This window comes from Lepisma saccharinum, chromosome 3 (genome assembly GCF_977018435.1).
Source record: "Lepisma saccharinum chromosome 3, izLepSacc3.1, whole genome shotgun sequence".
In the NCBI taxonomy this organism is placed as follows: domain Eukaryota; kingdom Metazoa; phylum Arthropoda; class Insecta; order Zygentoma; family Lepismatidae; genus Lepisma; species Lepisma saccharinum.
Window position 1 is genome coordinate 101451134 of NC_139231.1, and position 15659 is coordinate 101466792.

At 34.5% G+C, this 15659-nt stretch overlaps 1 protein-coding gene across 1 annotated transcript in view; it reads left to right on the forward strand.

Annotated features, from left to right (window-relative positions):
- Positions 1–15659, forward strand: part of Ubr1 (Ubr1 ubiquitin ligase) — a 134732-nt gene that overhangs the window by 95157 nt on the left and 23916 nt on the right. The window contains exons 15-22 of the mRNA XM_083119047.1: positions 393–717; positions 2516–2633; positions 3735–3855; positions 7011–7057; positions 8391–8634; positions 10722–10914; positions 12807–12998; positions 15192–15326. Of these exons, the coding sequence (XP_082975173.1) occupies positions 393–717; positions 2516–2633; positions 3735–3855; positions 7011–7057; positions 8391–8634; positions 10722–10914; positions 12807–12998; positions 15192–15326 (1375 nt within the window). The remainder of the gene's footprint in view (positions 1–392; positions 718–2515; positions 2634–3734; positions 3856–7010; positions 7058–8390; positions 8635–10721; positions 10915–12806; positions 12999–15191; positions 15327–15659) is intronic.

The following is a 15659-nucleotide window of genomic DNA, read 5'->3' on the forward strand; positions in this document are numbered from 1 at the left end:
ATTTTGCCTAAATTTTATATTTATCAATGTTTTCACAATAGTTTCTTCTATATTTGACATTATTCATTATTCCTGTAAATATAAAAGTCAAATTTCAGTTTATCTAAACAACTTCAAGAATCATGTGGTTACACGCATTCATGAAAGAGGTGATAATATACAAGGTCTATAAACAGAACTTGCCTTCCTTATTTAGTTAACATCCTTCATAGATCCTGCATGAATTTTTTGTCACTTTATATTTGATCATTACAGTGCCAGTAATCTTAGTGTTAAGAGTTTCCATCATAATATGTACAGTATTACCACGAGTTATTATTATTAAACGGGAGATGCTGTAGTGAGTTTGCATGTTGTTTGTGCCATTCATACCGCAATGATCCTAATTCTAGGTGTGTAAACTTGCGTGCACGAAGCTTTTCTGAGACTCAGCTGCATAAGATTCTGCATCTGATTGGTTACGCCTTGCATGAGGAAGAAAGGCAGCATTCTGAGGAGGGGCAGTTTGTAGTCTTCACGGAGCATGCTGAGAAGAGGAATATCTTCAAGCTGCTGGAAGAACTTGTTACGAGCCCAAGAGTGGAGGCTCATAAGGATCTCATTACATGGACAATTAGGAAGTATCGCCAAGTAGCTGCTCTACGGAAACAGAATGAAGTTATCATGGAACCAATAACTGAAACGTCCACCACTGAAAAGGAAGGAAGATCGTCAAAGGTTTGTCTCTTCTTGTTCTTTGGTAAATTGGTTTGCACATTGCACTACAATGTCAGGGGTCCCGGGTTTGAATACCAGCCTGGGCATGGGTGTTCTTTGTGAGTGTCCCTTCATCAGTTTCATCACTCATTCTCATCTTCGTGATTAGCCAAAAGTGGCAGAAAAGTGAATTAAAATAAAGTAAATAAATCTATCAATAGAGGCACATATTTTTGATAAATAAAAAAAGCAAAATTTCGGTTGCAAAAATAGTCAATTTCGGGTTCAAAAGCGGTAAATAAAATGAAATTTTGCTGTTATAGCAGTGAAAAAGCACCACATAAAAGGACATTTTGGTTTTAAAAAATGTGAATATAATCCCAAATTGGATTTAAAACTGCACTATTACACAAAATAAACACATACCTTCTAATAGCACATTAAATCATTACCAGAATATTAAGTTTATTCCCGTATATAGGGGTCCATATTTGCTTCCCAAATATGTACAGCAGAATTAATCAATTTTCCACGAATTGCGTAACTCTCAGGATACTTCAGAAAGTGTCACGTCAGTATATAATCGGTAAATTTCATGTTTAAGAGTCTATTTTGCATTTTGCAGTTCATTTCGCACCATTTCGTGACAAAACAGGGTAGGAAAATGCACCTCACACCTTTCAGAAACATGAAAAATTAACATTAGAATGTGTTATTTCACATTTCGTGTATTCGTCAAAAACGAAATATGCATGCCTCTAACAATCAATCTTCTTGTTCTTCTAAATAATAATAATAATAATATTACACACACACACACACACACTGTCTGTTGTTTTTTTTTGTTAACAGTGTCATTCCATAATAGGTTAATATAACATTTTATAGTCCTCACACCATGTTTTACATCCCTCCAATTTTTCCTTTTGTGTGTGCAGGCGGGATGTACATTCAGTGCTTAGTCAGATCTATAACGTGTGGCAAAAACTGAAAGACTTTATTTTTACTTTATCTTACATGATCATAAAATCGTTCGTTATGAAACCTCTACAGCAATTCCTGAAAAGGTTTTAACAGTTTTTTGCCAGGTTTGTATCCTCTTTTGTATATGCTTGATTGCTTAAGATCATGTCAATCACATAATTAACAAGAGTAATATTAGCAAGCATCTTATCAGCACCAATAATATTACTGGCTCCTGCTGATACATATGCATGTTCATTGTGGTACATTAAAATTTTTCAGTATAGTTTAAAGTATTAGAATAGAATTATTACACTGCAACTGTTCAAAGTGGCCATATGTTTGGAAAATTGGTCAAGAGTGGAACTGAGGGTTCTGATTAATTTTTTGTGGGCCAAAAATGTTTCACGGCAGGCCATCAGAAAGAAACAGCCAAGTCATAGAATGGTGCACGCCAATTTCACTGGGGAAATCATTGACCCCCTCTACAGTCTGGATTTGGCACCAGTTGATTTCAATCTTTTCTATGCTCTAAAATAACACATGTCTGGGCTCTACTTTCATAGCAATGAAGATGTAAAAAGCACTGCCTCCAAATGATTCTGAAATCTTGACACAAAAATTTTCTTCGACTGGCATGAACAACTTAATCTCGTGCTGTGATAAGTGTTTGAACAGGAGCGGTGATTATGTGGAGCTGTAGTGTCATGTACCCACTTACACCTCACATACTCCAGATTACAAACAGTACCCCTTCATTTACAGGCTTTGTCACCTTTTTTCTGATCACCCCCCAGTATTATTGATGTCAACATAGTTTTACCTTATCCACATTGCCTCTTTTTTTTCTTTTAAGGAGGAAAAGGAATGGAGAGCTTCAATGGCAGCCAAGAGAAGAGCTAAAATTATGGCTCAAATGACAGCTATGCAGAAGAACTTCATGAAGGAAAATGCCAAGTTGTTTGAAGCTACAGGTAACTGCACAACAGTTATGTAGAATGTATATTGTAGTAAGGATGGGACCTATTAGTCAGTATTCTATCAATATTTTTCTGATATGGAAAGTAAATGTTTAAATATTCCATTTCTTTTCTGAAGTCAAATCTATTGCAGTGATCCATTACATACATTAACTAAAGATCTTGATAAATTAGGGCTGGATCAATATCAAATTTTATGGCCTTCAAAGTAAAAGTTTGCAAAATGTAAGTCAGAGTGATTAAGTAAATTTGTGTGTGTATTTTTCATTTTTCTGATCAAAGTTAACATAATTATTTACCATATTTGCCAGCTTATAAGATGCATCCCCCTTTTTTGTACACAGTTTGGAGGAAAAAGCTTCATTATTGAATTTATTATAAATTTGTCATATTTCAAATATATAGAAGTATGTGGGTCTACTTTCAACAAATAACTTACCTAATATAACTAGGAAAGAAAACACCACTAGGAAGCAAGAAAGAAATTGTGTAACTCGGAACAAAAAAATCCAGAAATGAAGTTAATCAAAAACTGAGTATCGGCGAATAAGACACACCATGTTTTTCAGACCTATTTTTAAAGGGAAAAAGTGCATCTTATATGTTGGAAAATATGGTAATTTTCATGTATTTTCTTTCCCTTTCTTAAAGACTTTCTTTTTAATATCGTGCAAAGTTCTCAATATATAAAACTGTTTGGGAAACATACAAAAGTCTAAAATTGGGTTAGATTTGGATGTGCCTGTCTTCAGGTGTACTCAAGAGTGTTGCAAGAGTTTAAATTCTGGTTTGGGCATGTTCATTTGGGTGTGTGTCCCTTCATCTATTTTGTTTAATTACCATTTCATCACAATTTGCCAAAAGTTTCAGAAGAGGGACCTAAAATAAGAAAAAAATAGAAAATACAAAGAAGCAGAGATGAGTTGGATGTGTTGATCTCTTCTTCCATTATTATCTGCACACATGCATTAACTCCCAGCTTTGACACTGAAGGTTAGTCAGGATGCTATCTTTCCAATCATGTTAAAATGTAATTTGTAATAATGATTTAAGGTAAATCATCATTTGCTTCTTTAATTGACACTTCCTCTTTAGTTTCAGATTCAGGAGACATGGAAGATTTATCTGGGTCATCAATGGATTTGTCAGAAACTCTTGATGTTTCGCCTGTTGCTCTTGGCCTTCACCAGACTCTCAAATTAAATACAGAGAGAAGGTATGTGTACCTCTGGTTTCATTTCCATGTTAAGACATAGAAATATAGGAGAATATGGTAATTATCCTGCACATGCTTAGGGCTGAACCATTATAACTAGGGCCAGGGACTTTATGTCCTATAAAACTGTAAAATATGTATGTAATTATGTCATATATTACAAATATGTTAGAAAAATGCGGAAATATTGCCAGTAAAGCCAAAAATATGCAGAACAGTACTCTCGAATTTCTCCCATACCTGATAGAGTATGTAGAGTAGGGGCTGTAATGTACCGAATGTTATTTTTACTTTTGACTGATTTTTGTGAAAAGCGAAAAAGGCAAAGAAATGAGAACGAAACTTCTTCACTTCCCGTGCAACAATGAGAGAGAACATTTTTCCTCAATAATGATTGCATGGCTATCAATTGTCGGCGGGATAAAAAAAAATGAGGTATTATTGTTCTGTACTAAGAAGAGACCATCTTTCTTCCTACGTAATTTCCAGATCCTGCCATCGACAATATGAACTATCCGTTGTGCTAAAGCTACGAAGAAAAAATTATTAAATAACCGATTATGTGCGAGAGAATTATGAAATTATACAGAAATATGTCTTATTACAAAAAAATTGAAGAAATATGTTGTAAAAATGTAAAATTGGTAAATATGTCAAAATATGCTTTGTCAAGTTTGTCTATTTCGGCTGATTTTCATCAGATATGTAAAGATCTCACCCCAATATTAGATCCAAAACCAAATGAAAAATATGTTATATGTAAAGTCCCGGGCCCTAATTATCACATGGTCTGTTTGACTTTGGAATTGACTCTAGAATTGTTTAGTTGTAAAGGAACAATCAATTGCATATGCTGTTTTATGTGTTATGATAATGCTATGATCTACAACCATTTGTGACTGCATTGTTAGTATAGTGTGCAATGTCAGCAGAGGTCCTGGGTTTGGATTCTTGTTAAAGTATGAAGTTGTGTGTTTGTCCTCTCATTTATTTCATCATTCAACCTCATCATTGATTAGCATAATATGCAAAATAGAAATATATATTTTATAAGCTTTGATTTGTTTGTACATAAACCTTCTGTGATATTCTTTATATACCATATTTATTTATTTTTCACACATAGAGTAATGACAATTCATGAATGCCAATTACAACAACACAATACAACAGAAGAACAAAGAAGGAAAGAGAGAAAACACAACTACACTAATAATTGCATAAAGAAGACTAGTACAATTTTATACAGTGCATAAATCAAATAAAATAATATTCACAGAAGTGTACGCGGATACATATCCATATCCAGTCATATACAAATACTGTATTTACTCAAGTACCCCTCACCCTCGAATAAGCCACGCACCTGAATGTCAGAGAAGGAGAAAAAAAAATCATGACACTATTCAATCTGACACTTCCCTTAAAATTTCTTAATTTGCTCGTAAATAGTATTTCTGCATATGTTTTGTGCATTATACCTCTATTGAGTAATACCTTATTTATGTACAAAGAAGAAATAGCAAACTTTAGCTGAAATGTGGAATTTTATTTCAAATTAAAGACACAAAAAGGAAGCCATCTTTTGCACTTACAACTACTCTTCTCCACTTCCATCATCAAATGCATCAGGAAGTCACTGGGCTAAAGTTGTTGTTCTTCGTAAACTCAGATTGTATCGTCTAAAAAACCTGACAATCCAACCCCGACTTGCTTTAAAACCATGAACTCCCAAGTTCTTTTCCCAGTGAAAGAGCCTTCAATTGACACATTTCTGCAGAAACTGCAAATCCAAATTGTCGTTTTTCTCATGCAGCTTCCCTTCTATTTCCGGAAATTTAGTCTTTTGTCCTCGAAAAGCTATCCGATTGCCACACGTGTTTAGCAGTATTTCCTTTTTTCCTCTCCAATCTCTCACACAACTCTCACTTATATCATATTTACGAGCAGCAGCACAATTTCCAATTTCCTCCGCTTCTTGAATGATGCGTAACTTTTCATGTGATCTAAAAGATCACAATCTACTTCCTTTAGTGGTCATCTTGCTTTTGGCATCCATCTGTGAAGCAAGATAAGAAGGAGGCTACTCAAATGAGTCACTGCAACAGAAAACAAGCCTTACAACTTCCCCCACCCACACAGCTGGACTGGCCAGATGTAAACATCCAGCTGGTTGCCGTCTTTATCTCTTTCTTGGGGTCAGTGTGACTGCAGAATGATTCCCTTGGCAAAAGGCGAAGGAGAATATTCTTTTCCCTTCTGTCTGCAAGCTTTTCATGAATTAAGTTGACCCAATTTTTTAAAGGAGGGGGGGGGAGGTGAAGAAACAATGCACATAATGCAGTGCAGGAGGAGAGAACTGTGATTTAATTAAACCAGGACATATTTAGAATGATTTTTTCCACTTGATACATGAATTATGGCAAATGTGTTTTGTTTTCTTTCCAAGAATACAGGCTGCGAGATAACATCTCGACCTCCACTTGTTCTCTCATACGCTTGTATAACGGGTTGCATACCTCCACAGGATAAATTGTTTTCGGCTGGTGAAAAGCTCTATACTGAAGTAAGCCACGCACTCCCATTTTCTGCCACATTTGTAAGGGAAAAAAAGTGCGTAGGGTATTCGAGAAAATACGGTATATATTGATATATATAAATACACATACACCACATGGGAGACCTGCATTCATTTCCGAGTCTGGGTGATCTAAGGTCGGAATTTTTCCGACCTTGTCCCCACATCAAGTGGCTCTGGGGCTCACCTGGAGGGTAAAGGTGGCCAGGCATGATGCTTATCTCATCATCCCAAATATTGCCTTGATCAAGAATATGTGTAGCTCTACCTCCGCATCACCCCATATGCCTTCATGACATTACTTTATGCAGACAAATATATTTATATACATACTCATGTACACAGAAACATATTTAATTCTTTCAGTATACCATGGGTTGAAGATTGTGTTCATACATAAACAAATCAAAATTCATAAGATGAAGACAATTACAATTGTATTTCTTCAAATAAGTATTCAAATTACCTCTCCCTCCCCCCCAAAAAAATATTTATGCTTTGTTGCGAACTTATAACATAAAATTGTAAATAGTTGAACAAAAGTTTTACCTGAACTTCTTTTTAATTTACATTTCAGCTACACATGCATTTTGTGCCAAGAGGGGCAGAAGGTTTCTTGCGAAGGTATGTATTATAAATATTTTTATAATTATTATATTGATAAAAAAAACAACTAGAAATAACAAAAATTACAACAGAATCAAATTATGCATTTATAAACAAGAACATCTATAACATATAAGTGTTATTTATAAGAAGAAAATATTTATATTATTATCTTCCTTTGAGTAAGTCCCGTTTTTATAATTTAGCATGCATCCATTCCACCACCGAGCATACTCAACATGCCAATTTCTTCATCCAGGCCTTCTACAATCCTGATCTTCAGTTATCAAAACTCAGCATCAGGCTAAATCACATCGAAATGTTGAACTTATGTTTGTCACTTTATATAACATTTCTCAAAGCCTTCATTTGAGGAATTGTAGCATTTATAAGCTTGCTTGTTCAGGAAGATGAAAGCAGATACCTATTCACTGCTTCAAATTCAACATGAAATAATTTCTACATGTCAGTGTCATTCCAAAACTTTCCAATTTTTTTTAAAGATTATATCATGATCAAAGTTCACTAAAGATTCATAAAAGGGTTCTAAATAGCTTAAGCATCCAAGTTATTATCCAATTGTCAAGTTCAATGCTTTAAAAGCAACAATAATTGTACCAATATATATCCATCCCATATTGCTATCTCTGTACTTATCTTTGTTCCATCCTGAGAAGCCCCTAAAGTCACATACAACTAGTATCAGAGTAACTAGTTGAAGCCCGATTTTTTAGTATGTGTTATCTTCAATTGTTTTTGTTTTATATTTTTGTCAATAAGTGCTTAACAGCTTGAATTTTTGTGTAGTAAATGTGCATATTTGTTCTGTTACAGCTATTTTACAATGTATATCACAATATACTTATCTAATAATTACAATGACCATTTTTTGAATGTTGATACAAAATACCAAGAATGACATATTATACATTGAACAAATTTAAAGAGTTGACCTTTGTATATAAACCTTGATGCCAATGCAAATGTACACAATTTCAATAAATTTAATTATAAATTTGAATGTAACTTATCTTGCTTGTCTGAAAGAACACATATGATAGAAGATATTTGTTTTTCATTTTGTTAGTCAAAAATAACTGTTATGAATATGAATTCAAAATATTGCACAATTTGATAATTTTGTCATGATATACAAATTGGCTTTTTTAAACATCATATTTAATAAAATTAGTTTAAATAGTAATTTCAGACATTTAATTGCATTATATGAATAAATTTTGAGCAATCATATGATTAAATTATTATAACTATTGCACATATGTGGAACTCTGAACTTAGCCTAACCATTTTCAAATGTTGTTATGACAATGTATTAATTTTATTGTCATAGGTAAGGCTTTGGTGCTCGCTGGCTTTGTCCAGAAATCAACAGTATTATCCCAGTTCAGAAAGAGGGCCGTTCTGCCAGCAGACGGCGAAGATGCAGACGAGAGCAACCAAGTGGATCCCCTGTTTTTGGCTGCCAATCTGGGTCCTGCTCCTCTCACGAGTACATGTGGACATGTCATGCATAGTCATTGTTGGCAGAAGTACTTTGATAATGTTTTAGCCAAAGAAAACAGGCGCCCATACAGGTACGTTGGAATTATTTTCTTGTTGTTATACATTGTTTTGTTCTATTTATTAGTTGTGATTGAAGCTCATCATCACTGTTTTTTAAAGAATATATTTTAGTCTCCTCTCATAAACCTTGCTTCTGAAATGTAAAATTATACTCTTGTTGGTTCTAACTTAGCCAAATATGATGGTATGGGTCATAATTACACTCCCTAAAGGAGATATATATATTTTTTTTAGTATTCAGTGAATTTTTTTTTTTTTTTTAGTATTCAGTGACAAAATTACTTATGTGTTATTCATTGAAAGTACACTTAATTAAAGGAGTACACGAGGTGTCACTAGCTTTCAGTTATAACAGCTGTAATTCTGAATTTTCTCACGAAATTTCGTTCTATTGCTCTGGTGAAAGAAAGACATCGCATTTAACACACAAAACAATCTAAAAACTGCATTACCATTAAAGAAAACGTACTCAACAATTAAATACTTTAATGTATTAAGTTTGTAGCTGATCCTTAACACACCACTTGTAACGAATAAACTCTGTTAACAATTATTGTCCATCTGCAATTATACGAGCTGCAGAAGTTGAGTGTGTGTGAGGAATGGAAACGAAAGTGCCATCAGAATAGCGGAATGGAAACTGAAACGGCAAAGTAGCTGGAATGGAGGAACGAGGATACCTGGTTGGAAGGAAAAGATGTCTTGTGATGATACGTTTCGCATTTGCACGATGGGAGAAAAGGATCACCAAATGAATGTTTAAAGTCATAGGAGTGTTTGTCTGTATCATCAAATTTTGCATCAACAGTCTGGGAAAGACACGTATATTGTTTCTGGAGCTGAATTAGCCCCTGAAGGTTGATAGGAGCGACTTCTCCACGGTAGCTATCTACTTCATATCGTGTCCCAACAATGGCTACGTAAGTAGAAGTGATTTTTCTTTACCCAAGTGAATGTTGGAATATTTTCACAGTGGTGACCCATGGATTATTCTCTCGAAGAGCACGGTAGTACTAATGCTACGTTAAGTATAAGGGATATATTTGCATGCATGCGTGTGCTTACTTTGAAATATGTTGGCATAAAGCTTCTCAAACCACGCCGTCGGTATGAGAAGGTGAGGGCGCCATTTGCAAAATACTACGCGTTCTTCAGAGCTACTTCTCATATGAGACGTTTCATTCACATACGTTGAAATACTTCGCAGAGGTCAAAATTGTGACCCTGTCACGTGACATTCAACGAACAAAGATAAAAGAAAAGGAAATTATTAGTTGCATGTTCCCTTGGTGAACATTCAGGTTGTATTATGGTAAATCAATAAGGTCAGTACTCAATTCGATTTTCACTTGATTTCTTTTCTCATTATTTTGTTCTGCATGCCTATTTTGTATGAGAAATTCTTGAAGAAGATGTTGCAATAGGAGTTAATACTTAAGCGGAAGTCAATTCTTATGTATGCTGCAGCAGAGAGATTGTTTTCCTTTCCATAGGTCTCAGTGCAAACGGGGTTTTCATGAACTAGAATTTTAAGAATTTCCTGGAAGAGCAACGACTGTGCACAATGGAAAGAAAGTAACATTATTTTAAATCCTTTTTTGTGAAAACATTTTCATGTTCTATTTTCCTTCTCGCAACATGCATCCTGTGCATAACAGGTTGTATAACTACCAGGATAAATGGTGTTACCATCTCCTATAGTGGAACCACGAGCCAAACAACCTGTGCAGACCCGCGAGTCCTGTGCACTGTACCCCCGCGAGTCCTGTGCACTGTACCCCCGCGAGTAGGGGAGGAGGAGAGTTGACCATGCTTCCTTATGGCCCGAGGTGGAGGGAAGGAGGGAAAGCTGCACCTGGACTTCTCGTCCCAGGGTTTTTTCCGTGTGGTTGATCTATAGGAATCTTTGTGTCCGTTAGAGCTCCATTTAAGCTGAAAGTTGGTGTAAATTCCAATAACGACCCCTTCGAAATAACAACCCTTTTCCTGGGAACTGTGAAAGGTCCTTGTATCAAGAGTTGACTGTATTATACAATATATAATTTTTTTTAAAATCTCCAATGTTTAATAACATTTGTTCATTCAATGTGTATTTCAGGCTTCGGCAACCGGTGAGCTTTGACATAGAGAAGCATGAATTTCTGTGCCCACTGTGTGAATGCCTCAGCAACACTGTGCTGCCACTGGTACCTCCTTTGGGCACCCTTCAGTCATCAGACATGTACATGCCTGCCAGCACAATCAGCTTTGAGAGTTGGGTGCAAGGCCTTAAAATAACTTTGAAATACAAAGTAAGTAGAAAAATCTCTATCTCTAGCATTATGCATTGTAACTATTGAAGTTTTCCATTTTTTCACAACCAGAAATAATTTTCATATGTGTTTATGTATCAGCAATATATGCTATCAGAATACAAAATAATGTTGGTGTCATGCGTAATTCTATTTGTAGAGATTTACTTTTTGATGATTTCAAAGAATTACAATTTCAGCACAAAAATCAATTACATTTTAAATTCAAATTTGGAAAATATTGGGCTGGACCCTTTCTTACTGATTCCCACTGATACTGATAATTGTCAATTTTAGCAATTAAAAGTTATTCAAAATATTGATTATTATTATTGTGTAAGTATACCACTCCTCTTATATGCATCAATTTAGCAGAATTTTGTTGTACAATATACAAAAATTACATCAAAATATTAAAATACCTGTCATTAATTCACAAAATCCATTTATTCCCACAATGCTGTTGCAAAATAAATAAAAACTTGATAAACTCAAGATGGCACATCCCCATAAAATGCCCTCAGTCTCAGATGAATGTCAATTTGTAGCACATTTTCTGCGGTTAGAAACTTGATCACGGCACGTTACTTCAGGCACTACACCGACATTGCATGGTTACATGCTGCCATTTTCCTCGCTATAGTTCAGCACCCCCTGGCGATAGAAGTTTGAAACCTTCAATGGAGAAGCGGGAAAGTCTTATAAGTGCAATGTATGGTTACTCAAAATCCAAAATGCGTTTACAAGATAACAAAAAAATAAAAACATAGGAAGCTTTACTTTTCAGCATGCCCTCGTATATATACTTCATTGCAGAGCCATTTCAGGATTGTAATGTTGTTGATTGACATTCCAAATTACAGTTTGCAGAACTTTAACACAAAATGTTAATACCATATTTAATGCAAAATATTGAATTTTTCAAGAGTTTTGTATCTCTTAAACCAATTAAATCTCAAACTCAAATTTTTTACTGAAGTTACTTATGATGATGGAGTACTGTATTGTGTACAAATTTCAGATTTTTAAGCAACTGCCAACCAGAGACATTTAACCCTGAACTTGGAATTTTTTAACAAAAAGTACATGTTTATGACCCTGTAGAAAAAAAATATTAAAGTCTCAAGCTTCAAATAATTTTGACATACTCTATTGGTACACAGGTACTTGCACAAAAAAATTCAAGCGTCAATCAAACTGCCTTCGCCCCCAAAAAAATGTCCGAAAATGTAATTTTGAGTTATTAAAATACACCAATTTGACCTTAAAATTTATTATGAAGGAATAATATTTAGAAAATTACACAGAAATATAATTGTAGCCTATAATGTGCTTAACATCACAGATTTTGTCTCAGTGTCGTAGGACTTACCAGAGCTGAGATAAAAAAGTTGCCGCTGATGCTTACAAATGGAGAAAATGATGCGCGCCATGATAAAAAAAATGCCCGCCATCTTCAAATCGGTGATAGTAAAAATAAAATAACAGTGGATCTGAACTGTCAACATATGAGGCTCACACCACACAAAAAATAAACTTTTTTAAAAATGGTCGAGCAACCATGTTTTATGACTTCATATGGATTGACCCCTATGCATGCCTACCAAGCCAGCAAGTTTACAAATAGAGGAGGAAGTTTGACAATGGCCTCAGTTTGCGTGCAGATGGGTGGAAGGACCTTTGTGGTGACTCATAAGTGGCTGCACATAGATTCCAGGTGTTATTCTTCTTCTTGAGTTATACAAGTTAAAATTATATGTGAACCATCAATGGGTCTGTGCTAAAATGCAGCATACTTGTGCAACTTTACATGCAAAAATCTACTAGATAAAAAACAAATTAAGGTTTTCATCAACTTCTTTCCTTACTTCACTTTCTTGTTTGTGTTGCAGAAGGAGCTTAGTGAATCTGCACAAGGCTCTCCTGAAGGTGAAAGTCAAGATACCCCTCCACATTCATGTTACTACACCTCTACCGCCCGCTGGAACTTTCCCAAAACTACCCGGAGCAATTCGGATTCCTCGGCAGAGGGCGCAAGCAGTATAAACAAAATGCCTCGCTTCTACACGTGTCCTCTTCAACAGGTACAAAGAATCTGCATGTATTTCTCCACTAAAGCATATGCAGTGTACAAATAATAATCACAGATATGACTTCTTTTGTTTGCTTGTTGAAACCATTTTGTGTCATGTGATTACATGTATTGATTGTTGCTATTTCCAATTAAATGTAGTATTTTCTTTTAAAGCAGTGAGCTCCTGAGAAACATATACAGTGTTAGGTTTTATGATTTTCAGTGTACCAAGGTGAAGAAACCTAAAATTCGTGAAAGCGTAAAATCTGGGAAATATAATAATTTGCTCTTTTGGAACCACAAAGATTACCAGTAAATGTATAATGAAGAAAAAAGTATAATCTTAGAATGTAAAATTTAAAAAAAATTAATATGCAATATTTCATTACATATTAAACTAATTGTAGAATTGAAAAATTTATGAGTACCAGTACAAAAGTAGGTAACTTGATCTCAAACAGTTTAAATATACCTCTTGGCGTACCACAGGGATCAACTCTGGGCTCAAAGTTTTTCAATATGTTTATGAATATTACAGACAACAATTTTGGTTTGGAATAATATTTATACGTAGATGACTGCCTCCTGTACTGGGCGTGAAGTAAATTAGAAAAAGTAATTGCAGATGTTGAAAAAAACATGCCTAAAATTCTTAAGTCATATAACATGTTGAAAGTGAAGAGTCAGATGCAAGTAGTAATACTGTCCACAGAGAACTGTAACATGCAAGTTGGCAATTCCATTACTATAGGTAAATGAAATGTACATTCAAGTAAGTGTGTAAAATATCTTGGTGTGTACTACAACCAAGTAATGGTGAATCTCATGTGGCTCACTAAAACCCACAGTTTTTTGAGAAAAGGAAGTCAAGTGCAAAATGTGGCCCCTCCGATGGTAGTGTTGTCACCTTGTAATCAAGGGATCCCGGTGGAGGCACATAGTGGTTCAGATTCCAGTGGGACTGTAGGTCCAGTCCCGATTAGCCTTACTGTGCATAAAGTGGACTTAAAACATCAATTCAATCAATCAATCAAGTGCAAAATAAGTGAAATGCCTAATAAATAGTGTGCATGGAAATGCATATTTCTGGTAAGTAGGACAGTTCTATCTGTTCATGAATGTAAACAGCTCAGGATACTTTTACCAAACTAATACAATGAACCTTGATTTTATGTTTTTTCCGGGGACCAAGCCAATAAAACTTAAAATGTGGGAAAATGTAAAATTGAGAAAAATTTTATAACATTTTGCTATGTTGGGACCATCAGGATTGTATGTATAATGAGAGAACATGTCAAATCCGAGAACGTAAAAACATATTTCTATAAATAACCTGAAATTGAGTTAATTTCTTTTATTGTTATTGGAATAGGTTTTTTTTTAAATTTTCTGTAGTAACTGCAGCTGTCTCAGTGGCAGAACCAAAAATGACAGGAAAGTATTCCTAAATAACTAAAATACAAATGTAGTAATTGCAACATATTTTATATGAAATACGTAGATGCATGCATATTTTCTGTTTGACGAAAACACAAAATGTGAAATAACATGTAATGTTAATTTTTCATGATTCTGAAAGTTGTGAGGTGCATTTTCCTACCCTGTTATGTCACGAAATAATGCGAAATGAACTGCAAAATGCGAAATAGACTTTATTTACCGACGCGACACTTTCTGAACTCAGAATTATCCTGTGTATTATGCAATGCACAGAAAATTGATTAATTCTGCTGTAAATATTTGAGAAGCAAAAATGGACCCCTTTGTACAAAAATAAACTTAATATGGTAATGACATAAATGTGCTATTAGAAGTGATATGTTTATTTTGTGTAGTAAGTGCAATTTTTAAATCAAATCTAGAATTATATTCACAATTTTAAAACAAGAAATGTCATTTTATATACCGCTATAACTGTGAAATTTTATTTTATTTACCGATTTTGAGCCCGAAATTGACTCTGTTTTTGAACCAAAATGTTGCTTTTTTATTTACCAAAAATATGTGCCTCTAGAAATACGCCATTGCATTTACCTAGGTATGTCCAAAATTTAAACCATGATTTTTGTGCTATGCCATATAAAATCAGTTAACTTGGTAAAGGATAAAATTGTACTCTCTCGGGGGTGTAAGAGAAGTCAAGTTTGTGGTTTGAAGTCAATGCACATTTCAGTAATTTAGTTTTTGTCTTGTTTTCCTTCAGGTAGTTAATGATCTTGGTCCAGTAGGTATACAGTTCGGATCAATGTTTCCTGTTGATGAAGAAACTCGTATCCCACCACAGCTTTCAGACAGCTTGTTAGAGATGATTACATTCTTTTCCCAGGCAACGTATACAGTAAGTATTTATCATTACATGTTTTATATCAAGTGCCTAATTGCCATGCCGAAGGCTTGAGTTACAACTCTGTGTAAATTGTAAAAATGAAAGTTGGAGTAGAGTACTGTTAACTTGAGTGTTAGTTTTGTAAACAACATGCCCTGAAAAATAATTCTCTATGTCCATTTCACATGTGGTAGCATTTTGAATTAATGGAGTTCCTTGTTCTAGTTGTGAAAATCAGAAAATTGATTACAAAGGTTATTTTAACTAATAATATTCTTATTAGAGGTGAGACTGATTTATCGGTACACTATTAATATTGGCTGATATTGGTTTATTGCTACTAAA